Genomic DNA, 27387 nt, shown 5'->3' with positions numbered 1-27387 from the left:
CAATCAGTGTTTTTTTTTTTTTGCCATTGTGAATTTATGTTAATCTTGTAGATAATTCCTAATTTGTTCAACTTTTTTGACTTTATATTAATTTTCTTTTGGCTCAATTTCTCTCCAATCTGTATCAGGTGACACTGCATTCAAAGCAACTTTTGATCACTCCATCACTTTTCAACACATTTTACTTATCTCCCTAGCAAATACAGGACTGTATTCACATTTACCAAATTATGTTAAGTTACACTTAGATCGTTTTTTGAGGCTATTCTGTTTCTATAATTACACCATCATATTTTCTAACTATACACTTGTTGTTTGTGTAAACCATGTTATACATTTACCACATTCCCCTTACACTGCCCCTCCAAACAGATCTAACTTTGTGATAAATATGTGCCAACAAGTTACACAGTTAATTACAACTGTATATTTACATTACATATTTTAATTAACAAGCAATACAATTAGGTTCACACACCCCACAAAAACAAAAAAGTTTACACAGTGTCAATTGTGTATATGCAAACAAATGGTGCAACAGCACAATAAAAATGTGAGTAACATATACCTATCTGTTGTCAGTTACTGCACGTTCTTAAATTGTTCTTAAAAATCTAGTACATTACCTTATCAAGAATAACTAAGTTATATAATTTGATCTACAATATTTCCAACATGTACCTTTAATGTTAAATAAAAGCCCTTGTTGAACAAATGTCCCATAATATTGGCACAAAGTTGATTCATTCCAGATTTCAGCACTTCCATATGCTTTGCTTTTAGTATGAACCACGTATTAGTTGATGTAAAGGCCACTAATGTATGCAGATACAACAACATTGTGCACATATCTGCTGGGTATTCTGGATGCAGATCATCCAAGTAAATGCAGCATTTCCACAAGATAGTCTTCATATGAGAGATCCAGGCCAACGCATATTCTTTATTTAAGGCTACACCGACATAGCTCAGCTTCACCGAGTCACTTTCAAGACTAGAAACTAAATACCTGAAATAAATGATGTAAAAAAAGTTATTCATTTCAAACACAAACAACAGGTATAGTAAATGAGACTTCTGTCTGTAGGCGTATAAGAACTTACCACTCAACATTTAGTGTTTCAGAATAGAAACAGATACAACAGAAATACAGGTGCACAAACTGAAGGTTCCAAATGTGGAACTCACATAACTGCACGCTATAAAAAACAAAATTATGGAAACCGTGATGATGTATATGGTATCAATGTTTTTTACTTAAAATGGGTTTATGTGAGATACCGAGAATTTAAATGTATGCAATGTCTCCAAGTCTAAGCTGAAAGCGTAAATATAAGGGTAAGTCAAATGAAGACAATGTAGGTGGAGAAAAAGTAAGTAAACTGTTTATTATTTCAAAGGGAATTGTCATAACTGTTAATACATTTATTCCTCTCTGATACAAGACAGTCATTGCCTTCATGGCAAAATGTTTGTGGTCGCCTATGAAACCATGATTATACCCAGGTGTGCACCTCTTCATCCAAACCAAATCAACAACCATAAGTGCCTTTTTTCACAACCCCAAAAATATGGAAATGACATGGGGAGGGATTGGCGCAGTATGCAGGATGTGTAAGGGCTTCCCAGCAAAACTTTTGCAGCATAGTCTAAACAACCTCGGTTACATGTGGGCCTTCCCTGAAGGAGAATACGTCTGTTTAAAACTTATGCTGATTACTTAAAATAATAAACAGTTTATTTACTTTTTCTTCCAACTATTTCTTTTTCATTTGACTGCCCCCTATAGCCAACAACTAAAAACATTATCCCAGAAGGGCAGAGACAAGAATATGCCAGGTTGCCATGTTACAACAACAGTACACTGAGTCTTGGAAAACATTGCTGCTAACTGAGGCTGAAAATGACATATACAAGACACACACATATACATTTGTCGTATTAAGCAATGATAAGACTACGTTCCTTATGAGGAATACGGCTGTAACACAGAAATCACGAAGTTATAGCCAAGTGGTCATTGTAACTGATATCATTATAAGAAGATGGAGAAGTAAGCAACAAAAATCATTAAAAAACTATGAAAATGAGAAAAGCAAAGTTGTTGAGGTTGGACTTTCACCTAATACTACAGTTCCATTTATACAAGGGATATGTTTTGAAAAAAGTAATATTGCTTATTGATGATACAATTTTAAGACATTAAAATTTTACAACATTTATGTTTAGCCATAAAAAAAGCAAATAAGAGGCGCGTTGTTAATAGACGTGTTGTCACAATAAAATAGGTAGACTACATCAGACTTGCCTCTTGGATTCCTGTTCTTTATTTTTTAAAAATTATTTTCTTAAAGAAGCACAGAAGACTGGTATGGCCACTTTAAGGGATACAGCAATAGAATATGGTGGAACCTGGTAATAACAACTTTCAAAGGACCTTAAAAGTTACGTTGTTATAAATGAGTGTTGTTGTAACCGAGATTCATATATTCAGCATATTGTGGTGACAAATGGAAATAAACACACTTGTTTAGCCTTCTTTTATTTTACATTCAGTATTCACTCTTAAGCTTACTTGAAAATAGAATGTACAGTAATATGTAGAGTACTCGCCAAAGATCTTTACTTAGGAGTCAAGTCCACTACACACTTTCTAAATTATGTCCTATGATCGTTATTTCATTTGCAATTTTTCTGCTCCCCTCCCTAGCTTCATAGAACATGTTCACAATTCTAATGGCTTCTAAAGTGTCACTCACAGTAGGGCTAGGCACTTTATTTCTTTCTTCCTCTTCTTCTTTTTCACCTCTCTAGCTCACTTCATGGTCACTGTGGCCCTAATTCTTCACTTCATTTACAATTTCCTCTTCAATTGTACTTAGGATGTAACAACAACATCATCTATTGTTGCATACATTTCAGTTGCATTGACTGAGAATATCACAGTTGATTTCAGGCAGCAATTCAGAAGATAGTGGCAGGTCATCAATGTCATCGAATGTGTCTTTAGTTTCGGCAGCATTTATTCCCTCAGTTGTGATTCCCGCATGACCTAGCTCCGAGCTTTGGTACTCCATCTGACGGCACCTATCAGTGTAATACATGAATTCTGCTTTTCTCATTGTATTGTATCATTTTCAGTAATATGAGCTTACGATAGTGGCTTTTCAGACTCTTAATTACTCCCTGGCCCATGGGCTTCAATAAGCCTGTTGTATTTGCAGGAAGAAAAATGAGTTTAATATTCTCCAGACCAGAGAGTACAGGATGTGCTGGACAGTTGTAAACAAGAACCAGTATCTTCCTTTTCTGAGTTCTCAACTCCCAATCCCAACGCCTTCTATTTCAGCTTACATGATTATTTTCTGATTTACCTATGATGAGTATTTTTTTCTTCTCGATTCCATCTGTGTTAGCAGAAACCAGAACTGCTATTCGTTCTTTAGATAACTTGCCACCAACACTTTTTTTGCCCTTGAATTTCAGTGTTTTGTCATGTGTCAGTTTAAAGAAAACGCCTCTCTTGTCTGCATGTCCTTCATGAATTGTACGCCACATGATAGTGAGCCACTGTTGAATTGTTTCAGTATTCACACTTTTGGCTTCACCACTCACTTTGCCAAAAGAAATGTTGTGCTGTTGCTTGAACCGAACCTGTCAGTCCAGCCACTGCTGCACACAAATTCCTCATCTTTTAATTTCTTGGCAAATTCTTCTGCTTTCACCATATGGAGAAGTCTACTAATGAGTACACTGATGCCTCTCTGTTGCTTAAACCACTTAAGCAGCACTTCATCCGTGTTGCTCCTTTCAGCTTTCCATAACTGTTTAATTTTATGTCCATTTTGTTCAAACACAGTAGCAATTTTATCCTTGTTCTTCCAAATCGTTTGGACTATGAAATTTACGAGGCCAAACTGATATACACATCAACTTTTTAGCTGCATTCTCGACTTAACGAATCACTTTCTCTTTTTCTTCCGCCATTAAAACTTTTCTATCACTGGCCATGCTGTTCTAAAATGCATGCACTGCATAACGAATTGTTATGGAAACTGACATCACATAGTGTTGACCACTACTGTAGCATGAATGGGCTAGGATGATAGTGAGGTGAGGAACCTATACGGCTCGTATTGTTGACAGAAGGGCAGAGAGAATGATATGTCAGGTTGCCATGTTGCAACAACAGTACACTAAGTCTTGGAAAATATTGCTGCTAACTGAGGCTGAAAATGACATATACAAGGTACATACGTATATATTTGTCATATTAAGCAAGGATGAGACGTAAGTTCCTTACGAGGAATATGGCCATACCATAGAAATCACCAAATTATAGGCAAGTTGTCACTGAACCGATGTCGTTATAAGAAAGTTCAACTGTATATGCAAGAAGCAATGACTCATATTTACAGCTAAATTATTCCAAGCTCTTCCAAAGAAATTAAGAATGTATGTAATTCCCTCTAAACTAAAAACTTTTAGTTAGTTGACAATATCTCAAGCACAGTTCTGCACATATATATAATGTATTCAGCCACATACGCAACACATCACTATCAAACATGATATTTCTACATGGCCTGAAATACACTACTGTCAGCCAGACCCCTTTACAAGGCACATTAATAAGTCAGATATGAATACTTCACAAAAAGCTCCATTACTTACTTCCTCCTGACAGCACTGACAAAAATTATGTATGCAAGAACTGTCACGCCCCTCTCTCAAAATAAGATACTTGGACTCAATTGGGATTATAAGACTAGCTCTCCATGAAACACATTATTTTTCAATTCACACGTCGGATTATAGAAACCTTAAATAACAAAATACAGCCAACTAGTATTTTATTGTAAAAAGCATTCACTCTGCAGTTCACAATTTTCTCCTACAGAAGTTGCAATATTATGACAGACCATCACAGATCCTGCTGGTAACTGGCCTTCATCCAATCTAATTTTAAAAATGCAGAGGGTTGCATTAAAAAACTAAGACATTGTGCACAATGGAACAGTTTCTTCAGAATATGGAATAATCACTGCAGGTGTGCCACCGGGATCAATATTGGGTCCTCTCTTGTTCTTGTTCCGTTTTGTTTTGTTTTAGGGTGGGGGGAAAAAACACTAGGGTCATAACCGTGCCCATGTCAGACCTGTTGAACACTACGAAAAAAAAAAGAGTTAAAAACAACTACACATTAAGCCCAATTGATAGAAGGAAAGACAGCTAAAAACAAGGACTTGGAGAAAGGTTCATAAAATATGCCATAGAGAAATGGAGGTCCTGAATTAAAGATTAAATGTCTTTACCCATAGTGCTACTATGGATAAAAAAGTAAGACGTGGTCGTCAGCCCATGCATTGTTTACTAAAACAGCCAATAACTCAGACAGCAAACATAAACGAGAACGTAGGTGGTTAAAAAAAGGACGTAGGCTGTCGCACGAAGCCAAGTTGGTGACAGGTTCACACCCATTGGGAAAGTGGGAGGTAGCACGAAGTTAAACTTCCGGAGCATAAGAGAAAAGGGAACTCCAGGAGATAACACAGAAGAAAGACGCACCCCGTACTGGTGATCAAAGAAGTCATCAAAGAAGGAGGCGTAGGATGGGTGGCCAGGCATGGAAGACAAATGACATGCACATCTGCTGAGGAGAAAGTCATGACACTACGACAACAGTAGTTCAGCTGCATCGGCATACACACACTCAACAGGGCTAGTGTAAAAGGCACCAAACAGATGCCACGATGGTGGATAGTAGGGAGATGGGGTGAGAAGGACGGACGTGCAGATACGCAAAACACCCAGTCTAGTTTCAAACGAACAAGGGACTGATACAAACGGAGAAGGGAGGTCTGATCTGCTCCCCAGGAAGTACCACTGAGGACACACAGGACACTGAGAGACTGCATACATCAGGCTGCCAGATAACACAGGTGGGAGGACTAACAAAGTTTCCTATACAGAATGAGCCCCTGGAATTTCGTAGTTTCAACGAACAGAAGAACAACATGCCCAAGATGTAAAGATCATGGGAGAAACCAATTGTGCCACCATAAATTCATACAAATGGTTTTGTCAGTACTGGAGATGCCCTGTGGGAGACAGGCCATAATAGGGTTCATGGCGATACCAAAGAGGACAATACTCAGGAAGGAACCCTGAGGCACACTGTTCCCCTGGATAAAGGTGTCCGACAAGGCAGGACCCACACATTTACCTTGAAAATTCTTTTCTTTTCAAAATTCCTACAGGAAACAGAGCACGCGGCCACCAAGCCCCATGTGTAGAGAGTACGGAGGATACCAGTCCTTCAGCAGGTATCATACGCTTTCTCTACATCGAAAAACATGGCCACAGTCTGGTATTTCCGCAGAAAACCATTCATGATTTGGGTTAACAAAGTGAGGAGATAGTCAACCACAAAATGCCGCACTCGAAATCCGCACTGTGCTGGGGTTTAGTAAATTGTGAGACTAGAGCCACTATACCACGCGGGCATGAATCATACGTTCCATCGCTTAGCAAACACAGCTGGTGAGAGAAATGGGATGATAACTAGTAGGAGTATGTTTGTCCTTGCCGGGCTTAGGTATGGGTATGACAATGAGTTCAAGCCAGTGTCTGGGTAACATGACCTCTGCCCAGGTGAGATTGTACACATAAAAGAGAAAGTGCTTGCCTGCAAGGTAAAGGTTCTGCAACATCTGAATATGAACATTGTCTGGTCCTAAGGTGAGGTTAGGGATGAAGAACACAGTCTAGCTCCGTCACAGTAGAGGCAGTATTGCAGCACTCACGAGAGAAGGGTATCACCTGAGCCTCCTCCACTTGTTTCCGCTGGAGAAAGGCATGGTGATAGTGGGTGGGGCTCGAGATCTCCGCAATATGGTGGCCCAAGGTGTTTGAGAAAGCAGTAGGGTCAACTATGACATCATCTACTACAGTCAGGATGGTAATTGGGGAATGGCCCTCGGTCCCAGACAGGCATCGGAGGTTGACCCACATGATGGAAGATGGTGTGGAACTGTTAAAAGAACTAGTAAAGAAAATCCAGCTAGCTTTTCTGCTATCCCAAAGAATGCGACAATACTGTGCACACAACTGTTTGTAACAAATGCAGCTGGCAATTGTAGGATTACGGTTTAAAGTGCGGAGAGCATGTAACCGCATGCAAATTGCGTCGCAGCACATCTCAGTCCAGCAAGGGACCAGGACATGGTGCGGTAAGGAGGAAGTGCGAGGAATGGAATGTTCTGAGGTGGTAAGGATAACGTTTGTAAGATATTTTACCTGGTCATCACAACTGGGGAAATGCTGTTCATCGAAGGTCGCCACGGAGGAGTAAGGTATCCAGTTAGCCTTAAAAAGCTGCCATTTGGGTGTGCACAAAGGTGGGGTAGGAGCCACCAATCACACAGCACAGAGGAAATGGCTGCTCGAGTACGTGTCAGAGAGAAAGGACCACTCGAGATGATGGGGAAGCTGGGCAGTACCGAAGGATAGGTCCAAATGGGAATAGGTATGAGTGGAATCTGAAAGTAACATGGGCACTCCCATGTTAAGGCAGATGAGGTTAAAATGACTGAAAAGGTCAGCCACGAGGGTATCTCTCTGACAGGTTCTAGGCAAGCCCCAAAGGGGATGGAGCAAATTAAAGTCACCGAGCAGCAGAAAGGGGCGAGGGAGTTACCCAATAATCTGGAGGAAGTCTGCCCTGATGACATCAAATGACAAAGGGATGTAAATGGTACAAAGGGAAAAGGTCAAGAGAGGAAGGAAAATACAGACTGCAACAGCTCGAAGCCAGGTAGTCAGGGAGGGAGATGGTTTGACTACGAAAGTCATCTCGGATGAGCATATTGACTCTCCCATGAGGTGGAATGCCATCCTTGGGGGGGAAGGTCAAAGTGGACTGGGAAGAAATGTGAGAGCAGAAAGCACTCCCAAGAATGCAATTTTGTTTCCTGGAGGCAGAAAACAAGTGTATGCTGTGATTCCAAGAGCATCCATAAATCCTTTTTGCTGTATCAACGGCTGTGAACATTCCACCGAAGGAGAGTCACGATGAGGAAAGGGGAAAAGGGAAAAGACGAAGGGGTGTCACCTCGGTGGCTGCCGAGTACCAGCCTTCGAAGACTCGCTGCTACAGAGTGCAGGGGCTGGAAGATCTCGCTCCGTGAGATCTACAGAGGCACCAGCATTCTCCCTTTGTCAATCTGCGGAGTCCGTGGCAGAAAAATGGTTGATGATGCACATCGGCTACATGGAGGTCGTCCGGATGAGGGTATCATGTGGTGACACCTTTGAAGAAGAGCTCCGAGTCAGCAAAAGATAAGCCCTTTTGCCTCTGCTTGACTTCTTGGAGCCTTTCTGGTTTTCAGAGGAAGACTCAAATTTTTGATGGCTGGAGGTACATGAGAAGTCTGTGTGGGAGTATTCCGCATGTCCTTTCCAGCCTGCTGCTTGTGTAGCAGGTGACCCTGCCCCATGAGGTGAAAGTTTGGTAACTTGTTGCACAGCTGGAAGAGGAGACAGTGGTGCCATCATGACATTGAGTGATTTCACAACTGCAGTGCGGAATTTGAGGTACCACGTCTGCACGGACATGTCCTTCGTGGAGCGAGAAGCAGCAAGAACAGTACTGTACATGCCGGATGGTAGAACGCACGGTTTCCGTAGTCAGGTAAGGCACTTTCTCTTTCACCTGATCTCCTGAACAGCCTGCTCATTAACATATACGGGACAATCTTGGGAGGAGGTGGCACGGTCAACACTGCAGTTGATACAGCGGGGAAAAGGAGGTGGCCAATTGCACTTGTGAGCATTTCTACCACCGGTTACATATTTTACCAGGTGTCGACAGGACATTCTATTGTGTTTGAAACAATGACACTGGTAGCGGCGCATTGGGTTCAGAATGTTCGGTTGGACTGTCATAACTTCATAGCCTGCTCTGATCTAGGATGGAAGCACCATTCTATCAAAAGTGAGAAAAAGAGTGTGTGTAGGGCACTACGGAAGGATCTACCTTTTTATCACCTGATGGACTGCAATGACATCCTGTGATGAGGGGTGGTTTGGATTTCTGCCTCAGTCAGCCCATCGAGCAGCCTAGTGTAAATAACACGACGGGAAGAATTCGGCATTCAATGGGTCTCAACACAAACATGATTGCTGTGGTGGAGTGAAGCTGCAAGCAAGTTAATTGTGCCTGAGAATCTGAAGTAGTCTCCAAAAGCAAAGTGTCATTTCATAAACGAGAGCAGGATTTCACGGAGCCAGCAACTGCGTCAACACCTTTCTGAATAATAAATGAATTTGCCATAGCATTTACCATCACATCATCGTGAGACTGGGAGGGCATGGAACATTCGATGATGTAGCTCACACCTCAGAGTCACCTGCTGCCACTGACTTATTTCCTGAGCAGTCTATATCCATTGTGTCTGAAGGTCTGGCGAGATCTAGGTCCTCAGCAGAAGCCAAAATCTCCACCCCATCCTCAGACGCAGAGCTTGTAGGTAGTGGTGGTGATGGTGCCACTGCAATTTTCTTGGTCTTGGGGGTTTTCCTTTTGGATTTCTCTCGCTCCTCTTTGGGTTTCCCTAGCTGGGAGGACTTCACTGGCTCAGTCTCTGGCACCAGCTGCTTTTGGGCTTTTCAACCACTGGTGGGTGTCATCTTTCCCACTAGCAGGGAAGGGAGTGACCCAAGGGACCCCTTCCTAGCGAGAGAAGCTGAAGAAGACTTATGCTTCTCCATCTTAGAAGTGGGGACGGACGTCAATGGTTGGGGGGGGTGTTGCTCCCGAAGTAGGTGGTGCAGGAGCAACAGGGAGGGAAATGCCCCCCACCATGAAGGGGGCAGGTGTAGTCTTCCGGCTCTGAGAGGTGACCTGGTTTGGTGGAGCTAATAGTGCCAGAACTGTTGTAGTAGCAGTGTAAGACAATGTCATATGCGCAGGATGCAGGTGTTCAAAGTTTCTCTTAGCCTCAGTGTAGCTCAGTCGGTCCAGGGTATTTTACTCCATGGTTTTCCTTTCTTTTTGGAGAATCCTGCAGTTTAGTGAGCAAGGCGAATGGTGCTCTCTGCAGTTGACACAGATGGGAGGCAGGGCACACGCAGTATTGGAATGTGATGGGCGTCCGCAATCTCAACATGTGACGCTGAAAGTACAGACGGAAGACATATGGCCGAACTTCCAGCACTTTAAGCACCGCATCGGGGGAGGGAATAGTGTTTTACATCACAGTGGTAGACCATCTCCTTGACCTTCTCGGGCAATGTATCACCCTCAAAGGCCAAGATGAAGGCTCTGGTGGCAACCTCATTATCCCTCGGACCCCGGTGGACATGCCGGACAAATGTACACCTCGCCGCTCTAAATTGGTGTGCAGCTCATTGTCAGACTGCAATAGAAGGTCCTTGTGAAATATAATACCCTGGACCATATTTAAGGTCTTATGGGGCGTGATGGTTACAGAAACATCCCCCAGCTTGTCACAAGCGAGGAACTCCCGTGACTGGGCAGAGGATGCTGTTTTGATCAAGACTAACCCAGATCTCATTTTGGACAATCCATCCACCTCCCCAAACTTGTCCTCTAAATGCTCAACAAAAAATTGAGGCCTCGTTGTCATGAAAGATTCCCCAGCAGCTCTCGAACATACAAAGTACCGGGGCGTATAAGATCCACTGCCATCCTTAGCCTGACGCTCCTCCCATGGTATGGCCAGGGAGGGGAATGATTTGAAGTCATACTTCTGTGTGTTGAACTGAGCTCGTGAATACTTAGAGACTGCTGGTGTTTCACCACCACCAAGAGATGATGGACTACACTTCATCCCATGTCATCCATCCTGATGGCACCCACTCCGACCAGGGGCTCTCCCCACGGGCATCACCGGGCCGCAGCAAAGGCCACCTGGCAGGATGACCATTGCTGGAAGTCCCGATGCACCAGGGGGATGGGCATCTACCCCTTGGTGTTAAGTTAATGGCGCAGGCATCAACAGAGCAATCCCTGTGTGGTCGGGGGGCTACAACCTACAGAGTACATGGTGGCCCCACCACAACGGACTGGCTACCTTGTTGGATATCAGGTGCACAGAAGTATATGGTCATTGTCGATGCAGAAAGTGACACTGCATAGTGCATGGTGGCAAACGCACCCAGGAAGGTGTTCTCGCCCAAGAGATGGAGAATGCGGGACTGCAACGCGACGACGAGAAAGTGGGCTAAAGATCTCAATGCACGGTGGACATAATGCACCATGTAAGGCGCCCTTCCTCAATTGGCTCGCTCTTTGGGAAAATTATGAAGAATGGAGGTCAAACCCTACAGGGTACCATCACATAAAGGCCGAAATGTGTGAAATTCCTTTTAGTCACCTCTTACGACAGGCAGGAATACCTCAGGCCTATTCTAACCCCCGGACCCGCAGGGGGGAAATACTACTGAACATGTAGAACACTTTTCCAAAAATATTCCAGAGATGTTGCCTAAGGGAGGGGAAATAGAATAGCAAGATACAGACATGCAGCATGGAAGGGAAAAGGTGTTGCAAAGGCTGGGGAGCCATGATAGCCAAAGAACAACGAGACCCCTGGAAGGACTCGTTATACATAAATGACCGCAGATAATATACTCAAGAAATAGAAAAAATTTGCTTTGCTAACATTGAAAGAATTATAACTGAACTTACAACACTTGAAAATGTGAATAAAATTTTCACGAAACTATTTCTCTGCAAGTGGACTGTCGTTGAATTAAGATAAAATACTACAGGTGCAATTCACTGCTACACAGGGCCTGACTAAACAATTACAAATCGCTAGAGGAAAAACAGCAAAGAGAAAGGAATATTCTAAATTCTTAGGTATTTATATTGATTAAGGATCTGAAATGGTAGTCATTATGTGCCCAACGTGTAAGCTCTGCAACTTCTGCATTACAGATAGTATCAGATTTCAGAGAAGAAAGTGTCAAAATGTTGATTTACTTTGCCTAGTTTCCTCACTGGCATCATATTCTGTAGTAAATCATCACCGAGGAAAAAAGTTTTTGTCGTAGAGAAGTGTGTAATAAGGACCTCATGTAGATAGCTCATTAAGGAGATGGGCATACTGACAATGGCACACTTACTCACTTTTGTAGTTTGTTGTCAACAAACAGCCACAGTTGGGAAACAACAATAAAATTCATACATGTAACACAAGAAGGAGAAATGATTTACACTCTCCATCACTCAGCACTAGGGTGGCACAGAAAGAAGTGAGGTATTCAGCCACAAAAATCTTCAGGCACCTATCCACTGATGTGACAAATTTTATGGGTTATAAAATTAACTTCGGGCACCTACCCACTGACGTGAAGAAATTAATGGATTATAAAATTAACTTCAAGCACAAACTGAAATCGTATCACAACTCAATCTACTTCACAGAGGAATTTCTGTATGTTTAGTGGTTGTAGACCATAGGTAAGTATAAAACACTGTATGCATGATGTTAACTAAAAAAAGTAAATGGTTGGCACACTGCTGTAATTTCTGTCGAGAAGGTGTACAGTACAATCTGCAGTATCCATAAAATATGTGTATTCCATATTTGTGAGCGGTTGCAGTTATGATCCATGAAACATAACTGTCAATCAACTGCAAATACGATGACTTTTCAGGATGAGATAGAAACTTATAAGTCATGAGGTAAAGTATCTTAAAAAAAATCTAATGTATAGACGAAAATGTCATTATAGTATTCCAACAAAGAATTAGCCTCAGTATTAGAAACACATCTCAACTTGAGATGCAGAACAATCGCTTATCCTCTCAGGAACAAATGCCCAGAGAAAGATACTTAATATGAATCTTATAAAAGTAAGTAAAAAATCAGACCAGAGCAACAACTGTAAAGACATGAAAAAGTCAAATTCAGTATATTCCAGTATATTCTGTGTTTTGTACTATCTCATACAAGTCAAACATATAATTACGTATCACGCTTTATTATATAAACAAGAAAAATTCTGTTTTATGTAACTGTTTGTTAGTTTTGTTTTAGGGCGCAAAAACAATTGTGCTCATATGCACCCAAGTCAAAACTACAGAACACGAAGACAGAGAGGGGTTAAAAAAAAGACTATACATCAGTCCCAATTGACATTAGAAAAGTCAGCTAAAAACAGGGATGTGGAGAAAGGACTACAAAAGACACCATACAGAAACGGAGGCCCAAAACTAAAAATTAAATGGCCTTCGCAATATTGCTTTGATGGATAAAAAGTAAAATGCAGTCAACAGCCCACATGTCATTTGCTAAAATGGCTGATAACTCAGACGCCAAACTCAAGCGAGACCGTAAACGGTTAAAAAATGTGCTTTCCACCAGGAAGTGGCAGACAGCTAAAACTTGGGTGCAATGTGTCCAAAGTGGTGGGGTAGCGTCACTTATCAAATGACGATGGCTAAAAAGGTAGTGCCCAATATGCAACCTAGTTAAAATGACCTCTTCCCGGAGGGGCGGGGGGGGGGGGGGGGGGGGGGGGGGGGGGGGGGACTGACAGGAGGTCGTCTAAGCCACTGGGAGAGGCTTAAGAAGCCTGTGCTTATTCCCATGAAGGGAGGACCAATGCCAAGGGACACCACCCTCTGACAGATGGCAACACAGAGATCATAGGAGGGAATGTAAGAACTAGTGGGCTGAGATATGAGGACTGCAGCCTTGGCAGCAGCATCAGCAACCTTTTTTCCTGGTAGGGTAACATGGCCGGAAATCCACATAAACATCACAGTGTCTCCACCAAGAGTGAGAAAGTGACAGTTTTCCTGGGTCCGTTGCACTACAGGATGGGTGATGTACTGCGCACATAGACTTTGAAGGGTGCTGAGAGTGTCTGAGCAGATGAAACAATTGAGAAGTCTGTGTCTCGAGATGTACTCTGTGGCCTAATACAAGGCAAAAAGCTCAGCTGTAAATACTGAGCAGTGTGCCTGAAGCCGATAACGAAAGACGTGGGCACCAATGATGAAGGTACACCCAACACCACAGTCAGTCCGAGAGCCGTCAGTGTACACGAAGGTACTACTGTGAAGTTTCATGCAAAGGTTGTGAAACTGAAGATGATAGAGCGAGGCTGAGGTACATCCTTAGAACGCAAACGAAGGCTAAGGTTAACACGGGCCGCTTCACGAAGCTAAGGTGGTGAAGGGTTCACACCAACCAGGAAAGTTGCACATAATGTGAAGTTAAGTTGCCTTAGCAAGTGCCGAAAGCGGACTCCGGAAGGTAACAGAGAAGAAGGATGCACCCTGGCGACCAAAGGAATCATCGAAGGAGGACGCATAGGATGGACGGCCACACATGGCAGACAAACGGCATGCGTACCTGCTGAGGAGAAAGTCACGGCAGTAGCACAGTGGTAGTTCAGCAGCTTCAGCATACAGACTCTCAACCAAGCTAGTGTAAAAGACGCCAGTGACCAAATGGATGCCATGATGGTGGATAGTGTTGAGATGGTGTGAGAGGGACGGATGGGCAGACAAGTAAACAAAGCACCCATAGTCGAGTTTCGAATGGACAAGGGACCGGTACAAACAGTGGAGGGAGGTTTGATCTGAACCCCAGGAAGTACCACTGAGGGTGTGTAGGACACTGAGGGACCGCATACAATGGGCTCCCAGGTAAGACACATGGGAGGACCAAGAGAGTTTCCTATCGAGCATGAGCCCCAGGAATTTTGTAGTTTCAATGAGTGGGAGAGCAACAGGTCCAAGATGTAAAGATGGTGGGAAAACCAATTGTGGTGCCCCAAATTCATACAGATGGTTTTGTCAATGGAAAAACAAAAGCCATTGTCAATGCTCCAGGATTAAAGACGATCAAGACATCACTGAAGACGCCACTTAGTGGGGCAGGTCCATGAGGAACTGCAGTAGATGGCAAAATTGTCAACAAAAAGGGAGCTGGAGATGCCTGGCGGGAGACAGGCCATTGTAGGGTTAATGGCGATAGCAGGACAGAACTCTGAGGCACGCCGGGTTCCTGGAAAAGGTGTCCAACAAGGCAGAGCCCACACACACCGTGAAAACTCAGTCTTAAATATAAAAATTCCTGGAGGAAACAGAACAGGCCGCCACGGAAGCCCCACACGTAAAGAGTACGGAGGATAACAATTCTCCAGCAGGTGTCGTAGGCCTTCTCCAAATCGAAAAACATGACCACAGTCTGGGACATCCACAGAAAACCATTCATGACACGAGTGAAAAAAGTAATGAGATGGTCAACTGCAGAACGCCATGCTCAAAATCCACACTGTGCAGTTGCTAGTAAATTGCGAGAATCGAGCCACCATACCAGCCGGGCATGAATCAGACGTTCCATCACCTTGCAAACACAGCTGATGAGAGAGACAGGGTGGTAGCTAGAAGAAAGGTTTTGGTCCTTACTGGGCTTAGGTATAGGTACGACAGTGGCTTCACACCAACATACGGGATATGTGCCCTCCGCCCAAAGGTGGCTGTACGTATTAACCACAAAGTGCTCGCCCACAAGGTAAAGGTGCTGCAACATCTGTTGCCAGACAGTGTCTGGCTCTGGGGCAAAGGATCAGGATAAACTGATATCATGATCTAGCCCCCTCATAGTAAAGGCAGCATAGCAGCACCCACAATTCTGAGAAGAGAAGGGTATCGCTCGAGCCTCCTCCATTAGTTTCCGATGGAGAAAAGCAGCAGAAGATGCTGGAGATAGCAGTAGGGTCCACGATGACATCGTCTGCTACTGTCAGGCAGGAAATTGGCTTTAGGATCTTGGTCCCAGAGAGCCATTGGAGGTCAGCCCACACAACGGTGGAACAGTTAAAAGAATTAGTGAATGCAATCCAGCTAGCTTTCTTGCTATCCTAAAGAATGAGACGACACATTGCATGCATCTGTTTACATTGAATGCAGTTTGCCATCGTAGGACGATGGGTAAAACACGGAGAGCACATCTCCGCACGTGAACTGCGTCGCTACGTGCCCCTGTCCACCAAGAGAGTGGGACGTGACATGGTAAAGAGGAAATGTGAAGAACGAAATGTTCTGCAGTAGTAAGGATAACGTTTGTGAGATATTCCCAACTGGGGAAATCTTGTTTTTGGAAGGTTGCCAGAGAGGATTAGAGCCACCAGTCAGCCTTAGTATCCCGCCATTTGGGTGTGCATGCACGTGGGGTAGGGGTCAGCAAATGGAAAGCACATGGGAAATGGTTACTCGAGTAGGTGTCAGAATAAATGGACCACTCAAGACGATGGGCAAGTTGGGCAGTACAGAAGGATAGGTCCAAGTGGGAATAGGTGTGCGAGGAGTCTGGAAGGAATGTGGGTGCTCCAGTGTTAGGGCAGGAGAGGTTGAGTTGATAAATAAGGTCAGCCAAGAAGGCACCTCTCTGACAGGTTCTGGGAGAACCCCAAAGGGGATGATGCACATTAAAGTCAGTGAGTAGCAGAAATGGGTGAGGTAGCTGCCCAATAAGCTGAAGGAGTCTGCCCTGGTGACATCAAATGATGGAGGGATATAAATTATACAAAAGAAAAATTTCAGGTGCGGAAGGAAAAGACAAACTGCAACAGCTTGAAGATGGGTAGTCAAGGAGATGGGTTGACTATGAACCTCATCCCATATAAGCGGCATTATACCATATAAGAGGCATTATACCCCCATGAGATGGAATGCCAACCTCAGGGGGAAAGTAAAAATTAACTGGGAAGAAATGTGAAAGCTCAAACCAGTTGTGAGGATGTAATTTTGTTTCCTGAGGGCAGAGTAGAAGGGGACACTGCGATGCTAAAATCAACCGTAAATCCTCTTTGTGGGACCGAAGGACGATCCTGTTCCATGAGGTCCACAGAAGCATCGGCTTAGTTGTGCTGTCAGTCTGTGGAGTCCAATGCAGAAAAACGGTTGGTGACATGGAAGATGGCCGGGCTAAGGTATCACTTGGCAACACCATTGAGGAGGCTCTTCGAGTTGTCGAGGGAGAAGATAGTTTGCCTTTGTTGGACTTCTTCGAGCCTTTCCAGTTAGCAGAGGAAGAGTCGGGTGTTGACGGCTAGAGGGACAAAGGAAGTCTTCACAGGAGTACTCCTGTCCTTTCCGGCCTACTGGTTGTGGAGCTGGTGGCTTCAGCACTTGAGGCAAGAGTTTGATGGCTCGTTGTACAGCTGGACGGGGGGATGGCGACACTATCTTGACATGGGGTGATTTCACAACCTCAGAGATGAATTAGAGGTATCATGTCTGCATGGCCACGTCTTTCATGGTGCGAGAGGTAGCAAGAACAGAACTATAAGTGCCAGACGGGAGTATGCAGGGTTTGCCACTAGCCAATAACTAGTGGGTGACTGGGTAAGGCACTCTTTCCTTTACTCAGATCTCCCAGACAGCCTGCTCACCAAGATACACGAGACAATCCCGAGAGGCGGTGGTGTGGCCGCCATTGCAGTTGATACGGCGGGGAGGAGGAGGGGGGCAATCGCTCTCGTGCGCATCCCTACGCAGGTTACACATTTGGCTGGGTGTCGACACAACATTCTAGTGTGGTTGAAACGATGACACTGGTAGCAGCGCATTGGGTTCGAGATGGACATTCGGACTGTAATAATTTCATTGCCTGCTTTGATCTTGGACAGTAGTACCACTCTATAAAAGGTCATAAAAAGAGTGCGGGTGGGCACTATGGAGGAATCCACCTTTTTCATCACCCGATGGACGGCAATGACGCCCTGATCAGAGAGGTAAGATTGGAATTCAGCCTCGGTCAGACTGTTGAGCAGCCTAGGGTAAACAACACCACGGGGAGAATTCAGAGTTCTATGGGCCGTAACACAGCCGTGGAGAAGCGAGGCGGCAAACCATTGTTGCGCTTGAGAATCAGAAGCAGTGCCCAAAAGCAAAGTGCCATTCTGTAAACAAGAGCAGGATTTCACAGGGCCAGCAATAGCATCAAAACCCTTCTAAAAAATAAACAGATTTACCGTCGTGAAGGACTGACCGTCTTCAGTATGTGAAACCATGAGGAACCTTGGTGCAACTGGAAGGGTCTTTCAATCACTAGCCTCATTCCGTTTATGTTCTGTAGACATAGATTGTGAAGATGATTGGCTCATTGTGAGAAAATCCCCCAAGATAGCCAGTGTCTCCGGCTGCCAGCTCCTTCCAACTGGGGGCCCCCTCCGCAAGGGGGTGCACCCGCCTTTGTTGATTGTTCACACCTCAGGTCACTCCTGCCGAACACTTGACAGAGGGACAAATTGGCAATTTGGCAAGTTAGCAGTTCAGGCAATCTCTTGTTACGCATCAGACGTGTCATCTGACCTTCATGAGCGTACAGTGAGGAAGAAGAAAAAGAGGAGCCTCAAACACCAAAGTGGAGAAATGAGAGGAGAAGGGAAACAAAGAAAGGAAAAGGGAACAAAAGACAGTGGTGAGACTGATCTTATATCAGTGACAGACAACGCGGAAGATTCCAATAGCACCCCAGACACGTTCTCCAAGTGAGGGGAAAAAGAATATGAAGAGGATAGACATGCACTATGAAAGGGAAACGATGCTGCAAAGGCTGGGACCCCAAGGTAGCTGAGCACGAACCTGCCAAAGAGCGGCAAGCCCCCTGGGGGTTTTGTGTAATTAACATGAATAGGCAAAACGTGTTTGGTACACCTGAATAACAACAAAGCAGAAGTTTTCTTATCATTATGATAAAGCATAACTTAAGTATCCACTGAGGAAACATGGCTGAAAATAAAAATAACATAATTATCTACATCGCTGCCGCATGCCATAATAGCGTCACTAGGAGCAATTAATTACTAACTTCTGATGGGCAATGGATATTTTATGTGAAAAACTTAATTCTTTGTCAGTGATTGCTGCAGTCTAAGCAAATAAACTGCAAGTAGGCAGCAATACAATATGCAGGGAGGGAGGGAGGGGTGGGGGTGGGGGTGGGGGTGGGGGGGAGGGGGGGGGGGAGGTGGGTACCAAAAGAACTTGCAGCTTTTGCTGGGAAACAGGAGACCCTAAAGTGATCGTAGAAGGGAAAAAAAAAAAAAAAATTGCAAATAGCATTCACTGATGAGGCGTCTGTAATGAAATAAGGCAGTGATTTTGCATAGGATGCATTTGATAAGCTCTCAAAAGTCTCGGAGGTACGTGGCATCCAATGTCTACACACAGTGCACACAATTCCTGTAATATCTGGGCCACTAGTCTGCGAGTACAGAGCTGTCACCCCAGAACTGTCCCATCGGGTTCAGAGTGGGCAAATTTGGTGGCCAAAACATCAATGTGAGTTGGCTATTGTCCTCCTCAAACTACAGTAGAACAATTCTGTGATTGAGACACAGGCAGTTGCCCTTTCTTGAGAGGCCACCACCATCAAGGAAGATATTAAGCGCAAAAGGAAGCACACTGTCCACAATAATATTCACACTGTCCACAACTGTCAGGGTTGCTGCAATTACCACCACAGGTCCCACGGCATCCCAAGTGGATGTCCCACAGGGCACAATGCTGACCCCACCACGATGTGACCGTGGCACAGGACAAGTTTCCAGCAGCCGTTTGCTCGGACGACAGCTTATCCGACAAGGCCTCTGACCCGTCAGAACGAGAAACTGATTCATCTGACCACATTACACATTCCCACCGATCTAGAGCCCAATCTCGACGATCGTGTGTCCATTGGCATTGTATGTGACAATGTCATTGGGTAAATGTGGCAAAATGTAGGGGTAACCTGCTCTGGAGCCCCATGTTCGATAATGTCCATCGAACAGCGTGCTCCGAGACTCCGGTGCCTGCCCACAGTCGTCAGATCAGCCACAAATCACCACCTGTCCTGCTTCACTGAGCAGGCAGACCTTTGACCTACACATTTTGTGATGAGGCACAGACAGCTCACATGTTATAACTTACTTGCGATTCACTGTGCTTTGATCACTTTCCACAGACGCTCGTGACATAAGCACGCAGGATCGTAACGATCTGTTCTTTGTCGGTGTCGCTTCAGTCAGTGGACGTCTTCAGTTGTAGCATGTACTGTCACAACAATGTTTCTCCATTCGTTTCAATGCTCGCTTACACCCCTTACTGCAACCAGTGCCTCCGACATCACCAGGAGGCATCCGGCCAAACAGTCACCCACAGTCGTGATGACTTGGCTTATGACACAAATCAAATTAAATTGTAGTTTCATCTCAGGTTACAAAAGAAGATAATTTATGTTTTTTTGTGTGGTGTTGCATTTTTTCCCCCTTTCACCATCTTGTTAATTTGCCCATCCACTGTGTAAACTGTAAATGGGTGCTACCTGTTTTTAGTCGTACTGTATACATCTCTTCCATTTTCTTGTGTGGCTGAGAATTGGTTTCAGCCTTCACTGCTTTAGATCCGTGTAATTTTGAATAATGCTACTTCACAGAGAGAAACAAACAAGATCATCTCGTGTTGACTGACTGAATGTGCACGTGTGTCTTCCATATCGGCACCAACATAAAAAATCTAATGTATGTCATCGGCCAAAAAAAGCTTACGGAGCACAAGATCAAATCATCATTCGAGAAAATGTACAGCACATCCAATTGATCGACAAAAAAAGGATTGGCATATGCCGTATCTTTGATTCGGTGCAGCAACAATGGGTAACATTGGATCAACTTAAAAAGGCTGTGAAACAATCTTTTGGCTGCCTACAAAAATTCAAGAGGAGTTTATTTACAGCCTGTGAAGGTTAATCATGTTCTCACAGACTCATGTATTTATAATATCTTGTGTGAAACTGACAGGAGTTGCTTGAGATAATCTAGTCAAATCATTTCCCTAATCTGCACCCAACACCAGTGACACATCATGTCTAGAAAGCAAGAAAAACCTACAATCGCTGAACAAAACCTCGTGCACAAGCACCAGATCTTGTTTGAACAAACACACGTTTCTGCTCACTCAATGAACTGGTGGGAGACAGCCACGAAAGAAGTCACGGAAATTAGAACACACATTAAGAACTTTAACAGGAACACGACAATGCTCGCAAAACAATGCTCGGATATCGAGAGATTATAGTGGACTACATACTGTTCATTACGAGTTACGATTACATACTGTTCGTTAAATTGTTAGGAGAACACTGACGCTATGCAGCATATTAGATGGAAATCTGTGCTTTTCCATCACCTCTTTCAGAGTCTGCTGTTTACCTAGTGAAGTACTGGATGATATTATTTTAAACTTTAAATTTTACACAAGTTTGTTGCAACAAATTCAGTGAGAATATTAAAGACAACAAATCTCTACAAAGAGAATTCTTGATTGAAATATGAAATTTCAATACTTTTTGGATTCAGAATCTTCCTGCTGCTTATATAATATACTGTCTTGGTTCTGTCTAAATGTTGGAGAATGTAACAAACAAACAAAATCACACAGTGTAGAATCAATTTCTTTCTACGTATACAGCAGCTTGTGACAGACAATAGACAAATGCAGGAAATACATTATGATGACACAGTATACAGTCATGAAAACACACACACACACACACACACACACACACACACACACACACACATACAGGCTGACTGACTTTCTCACAAAAGTTAATGAAGTATTGATCCTCAATCAATCTGTATTATCAGATTTGTCTCATGCAAGCAATGTGTGATCTTATAATATAAAAGCCATTCAAAACCTTAGAGCCACTCAATAAGCAATAGATAGGTGCAGCTTGGAAACAGCTGGGAGAGACAGGCAAATAAATGAATGCATCAGAGAACAAGATGGAGTGGAAGTGTAATGGGACGTGTAACCAGTCAGATTCAAAGACATAGAAAGAGACTGGAAAGGGGAGAGGGGGGGGGGGGGGGGGGGGGAATTGGCTATGAGCAGTATGGATGCACAATGATAAAGATCATAATGCATAAAAAAGTCTAGAAAAGATCTTTATACAGCAGAGAAAATTTTCAACAAGCTGTAATATATGGGATCGAACACCTTGAGGCTGGGGAAGTACAGCCTATCAGTTAATCCCAGTGGACAGTTAGGCCAAGTTAACTACCATATATTGTGCACACTGCCTGAGGTGTACAGAGTGAAGTGTTTTATTAAATATTTCAGTCTTAGGTCAGACAAACAGGTATTATTTTAATAGGTTATGTACTAAATTGCCAACTGAAGAGACTCCGAGAGGCTTCTCAGGTTGAAAAATAACTGTGTAAGGTATTCAATTAACTTGATCATGACAATGATTATAACTGGTAGTACGCCAGAGCCAGTTCGTGGTACCTGAGACTGAAAGATATAATAACAATAAATTAAATTGTATCCACAGAAAAACACTGCAGTACAATCTTTATTTTAAGGCAATGGGGAAAAGCATGCAGCTGTCACTTGCAGGTTTCAGATGAAATGAAACCAGTCTGAAAACCGGCACTGCACCATAGTCTATCCTGTGATTTTTCTTAGACTCTGCGTAGCTACTGCGACCGGCATCCATTTACCGTTTGATCCTGCTTACCGCAGTCGAGCACTGGTTTCCCTCTCACACTCCCTCTTGTGTTTCACATTTACACAATGCTACTTTCAGAAAATACTTCCCAATTTTTAAATTTATAAGCAGCATGCTCCTAATAACCTACATTACAACAGGTCCAAGAAGCATCAATAACTGAGAAACACACTTAATCCAAAATTAGCACGTATTTCAGTCTGGGAAGCTCAAGTTCGAGTAGGGGAGTCCTTCTGGCACAGTATAGTTCCATCAGTGTTGTAAACCTGCTCAGGGAGAAAACTGTTCTGTTCAATGTAAGGAGAAGTAGAAGAAGAAATGAGTAGTTTTTAAGGCTCTTATAAATATAAGGAGTCGCTCCTTAGATGAATACACAATGTACATAAACATGTTAAACAAGTAAGACAACAGCTATTTCACAAACAGTAAGCATCATCAAATTATTTTTCACATAAAGGACATAAACTGAAAACTATGAGAATTCCTTACTCCATTATAAAAGTCTTTCTTCAACGAACTGTAGTTTCTAGCATAAACATCCCCATGGGCAATGATATTAATTTTTAGATCACAGTATGAAAACGCACCATTCACTCTGGGCACAAATTACATTTAACACTTTACAACATTATTGAGAAAAATATACGGAAGTTGAATGGTGTAGTCATATAATACTTTACACTGCTTCAAAAAACTAGCAGCACTTTAAACTTTGTGACTTTTTACTTTTTCCTCACGACATTCAGTTGAACATGGGATAGCAGCATAAAATTATTTTCACTTAGTTCTTTAGACTCTGTTTTTGTGGTCTTCAGTCCTGAGACTGGTTTGATGCAGCTCTCCATGCTACTCTATCCTGTGCAAGCTTGTTCATCTCCCGGTACCTACTGCAGCCTACATCCTTCTGAATCTGCTTACTGTATCCATCTCTTGGTCTCCCTCTACGATTTTTACCCTCCACACTGCCCTCCAATACTAAATTTGTGATCCCTTGATGCCTCAGAACATGTCCTACCAACCGATCTCTTCTTCTAGTCAAAGTGTGCCACAAATTTCTCTTCTCACTAGTTCTATTCAATACCTCCTCATTAGCTATGTGATCTGCCCATCTAATCTTCAGCATTCTTCTGTAGCACCAAATTTCGAAAGCTTCTATTCTCTTCTTGATTAAACTATTTATCGTCCATGTTTCACTTCCACACATGGCTACACTCCATACAAATACTTTCAGAAACGACTTCCTGACATTTAAATCTATACTCAATGTTAACAAATTTTTCTTCTTCAGAAACGCTTTCCTTGCCATTGCCAGTCTACATTTTATATCCTCTCTACTTCGACCATCGTCAGTTATTTTGCTCCCCAAATACCAAAACTCCTTTACTACTTCAAGTATCTCATTTCCTAATCTAATTCCCTCAGCGTCATCCAAGTTAACTCGACTACATTCCATTATCCTCGTTTTGCTTTTGTTGATGTTCATCTTATATCCCCTTTTCAAGACACTGTCCATTCCGTTCAACTGCTCTTCCAAGTCCGTTGCTGTCTCTGACAGAATTACAATGTCATCGGCGAACCTCAAAGTTTTTATTTCTTCTCCATGGATTTTAATACCTACTCCGAATTTTTCTTTTGTTTCCTTTACTGCTTGTTCAATATACACATTGTGTAACATCGGGGAGAGGGTACATCCCTGTCTCACTCCCTTCCAAACCACTGCTTCCCTTTCATGTCCCTCAACTCTTATAATGGCCATTTGGTTTCTGTACAAATTGTAAATAGCCTTTCGCTCCCTGTATTTTACCCCTGCCACCTTCAGAATTTGAAAGAGAGTATTCCAGTCAACATTGTCAAAAGCTTTCTCTAGGTTTGTCTTTCCTTAATCTAGTTTCTAAGATAAGTCGTAGGGTCAGTATTGCCTCACGTGTTCCAATGTTTCTACAGAATCCAAACTGATCTTCCCCAAGGTCGGCTTCTACCAGTTTTTCCATTTGTCTGTAAAGAATTCGTGTTAGTATTTTGCAGCCGTGACTTATTAAACTGATAGTTCGGTAATTTTCGCATCTGTCAAAACCTGCTTTCTTTGAGATTGCAAGTATTATATTCTTCTTGATGTCTGAGGGTATTTCGCCTGTCTCATACATTTTGTTCACCATATGGTAGAGTTTTGACAGGACTAGCTCTTCCAAAGCTGTCAGTAGTTCTAATGGAATGTTGTCTACTCCCGGGGCCTTGTTTCAACTTAGGTCTTTCAGAGCTCTGTCAAACTCTTCACGCAGTATCATATCTCCTCTTCCATTTCCATAATATTGCCCTGAAGTACATCGCCCTTGTATAGACCCTCTATATACTCCTTCACTTACACTGGTACAGTCTAGCTCGGTCGTAAACTTTGGTTGCAAAATTCAACAGCTTTTCTTTATTTTTATTTTGGTCTCTCACTGTTTGTATGCATATTGTATAATCCTGAGGAAGTTTTGCTGCAGGTTAGCACTTTTCTAACTTATCTGCAATTTCTAATTTCTTTTACACCATTAGAATAACCTGTTTCTATTTGTTTCTCATCTCCCTAGCACATACAAACCATCTACAACTTCAGCAACAACAAGAGATGTGATACAGGTTTACAGCCATTGTCAATCGTATGTTATCACCTACACAGTCCTCATAGTGATATTTAACAGCACACTTTCATTTTTTACACAGGTCAAGGATTCTGAAGGGTGCTGCTCCAGAGGAAAACCTAAATCATTTTCTTTTATTGTCAGTTTTAAGTGAGTTGGAAATTATTGACCTTTAGCTCATGGGGAAATGGCTAAGCAAGCACACGGACAGGAAACTGCCATGTACAAGGGTAGCTTGCTCACATTTACCAGAAGGTGAAATGTAAAACAATGGAAAAATATTTCCTGGTAGGTTAAAATTGTGTGATAGACTGGGAATCGAACCTGGTAGCTTTGCCTTTGATGTGTAAGTGCTCTACCGGCTGAGATTTCCGAGCACAACTCACAACCTGCCCTCACAGCTTTACTTTTGCCAGTAACTCATCTTCTACCTTCCTATTTCAGAGATGTCCAATGGCTGGATTGGGGCCTACATCATCTTCCAACAATAAGACAAATCATACAACCAACAATGCATTCTAAACGAAAATATTCATTCTTATTATAAAAGAATATTTTAAGCTCAATTTTTGTCTTTTTCAAATATTGCCAAACTATACATAGATAATTGGGAGTCTGTTGTACTTGTGCTGCACACAGAAAATGTACTGACATCAGGGTACCACCCTGAATCTAGTCCATCCAAGAAGATGACACAGATTGGGAGGACCTCTAGAACATACTGCAATAAAAATATTACACAGAGGTTACTAAGTTACAGAATAAACTTATTGAATTGCCACATAGGGGAAACAGGGAAGGAAGAATGATCACCTAATGTTAGAATTGGATATATGTAATATGTTAAATAAGGAAGCTGAAAACCATGGGAAAAAAGACACAAATAAGGAAATCCTATGATGTATTGTGTCAAGGATTTGGTTTTGGCTAAAAGTTAAAGATCACATGTTACGAGTGATGAGCTGATTGAGAAGTTCCTCTGTACAACTGACCCTACATAATGGCCAGCCTGCTGCATCTGAAAGCAGCAGTGCTGGAAATCAAATGTTGAGGATCTGAATATTTTTGAAGGTGGTAAAGGAATTGAGGGTTAAAATGTCAAAGTTTTGGTTGTCACGGAGTCTTTGAATATTAAAGATCCATCTAATGTTTGTTTAGCTAATAATCATTTGCACGTCAAATTGTCAAGAGCCCAAAATGACTGATGAAAATCAGCAAAGGCAATGTGAGTGTGACAGGTGGAATTAGTCGGGGCAACTTTTTTAGTGCAGGAAACCACAGATGGCATCCTGGAGTGAGCTCAGCCACCTGCCTTTCACTCTTTGGTATCACGTCCCTCAGTTCTTAGTTCTCATTTCTTCTTATTCTCCTGACACAGAAAGAATACCAATCTCTCATTCTTCGTTCCACTTGTACGTGTCCACTCGTTTGACCCTCTCTAATTTTGCATTACTCAGAAGCCCTGAATCTCAGCAAATCACAACTGCTTGTGACGTATACAACCTTCTTAAAGAGACGACCTGGGCCATGTTTGTCCAATTAATTGCCGAAGTTTTTTGGGGAAGACATAATCTGGTAAGACGGTCCTAGATATTGGTATTCTACCTTTATAATCAATTATTAACACACTAAAAACATTTACAAGTAACAGAAATGAAACATATACAGTACTAATCTTGGCAAGCGTGGACAGTGGGGCTGAAGAATCGGGAGGCCTTGCTGCATTGTAAAAATGGAAGAGGAGAGAACCAGTGAAAGGGAAAGAGTTATGAAAGTGGGCTAAGTAGGATGGGGGGGGGGGGGGGCAGTAGGTGTGAGTGAGGTTGGATTGGGAGTAGGGAAGGGGACAGATGCATGTGGAGGACAGGGATTAGTGACGGTCAAGGCCAGGGCATTGTGATAATGAAGCAAGTGTAGCAGGTAGAGTTTTCCTCACCTGCATAATTCAAAAAAGCTGGTTCTCAGATACAGTTTGGCGCTGGCCATTTATTTGGATGGACAACTTGTCAGCAGCCGTGGTTGCAGCAAAATTGTTAAACATTGTGGTCCTGCCTTTGATGGCTGCGACAGGTCTGGAGTACACGGTAGTGGTATGACGTAAGGGTCGGTTGGTCAGCCGGACGCTGCTTTAGTGTGCAAAACTGCTAAGTTCATAAGTGCACGTATCGTAATGTACGAAAAAGTGAGTACTAAATAAAAATCTGAAGCAG

General features: G+C 42.9%; 1 protein-coding gene across 1 annotated transcript in view; it reads right to left on the bottom strand.

Annotated features, from left to right (window-relative positions):
- LOC124545912 (ubiquitin-protein ligase E3B) overlaps positions 1-27387 on the bottom strand; it is a 273159-nt gene that overhangs the window by 234670 nt on the left and 11102 nt on the right. Inside the window, exon 3 of the mRNA XM_047124876.1 lies at positions 682-1009. Within this exon, the coding sequence (XP_046980832.1) occupies positions 682-1009 (328 nt within the window). The remainder of the gene's footprint in view (positions 1-681; positions 1010-27387) is intronic.

The sequence above is a fragment of the Schistocerca americana genome, chromosome 1 (genome assembly GCF_021461395.2).
Source record: "Schistocerca americana isolate TAMUIC-IGC-003095 chromosome 1, iqSchAmer2.1, whole genome shotgun sequence".
NCBI classification, from domain to species: Eukaryota; Metazoa; Arthropoda; class Insecta; order Orthoptera; family Acrididae; genus Schistocerca; species Schistocerca americana.
Note: the sequence above shows the minus strand (reverse complement) of the source record. Positions and strands in the feature narration are given on the sequence as shown.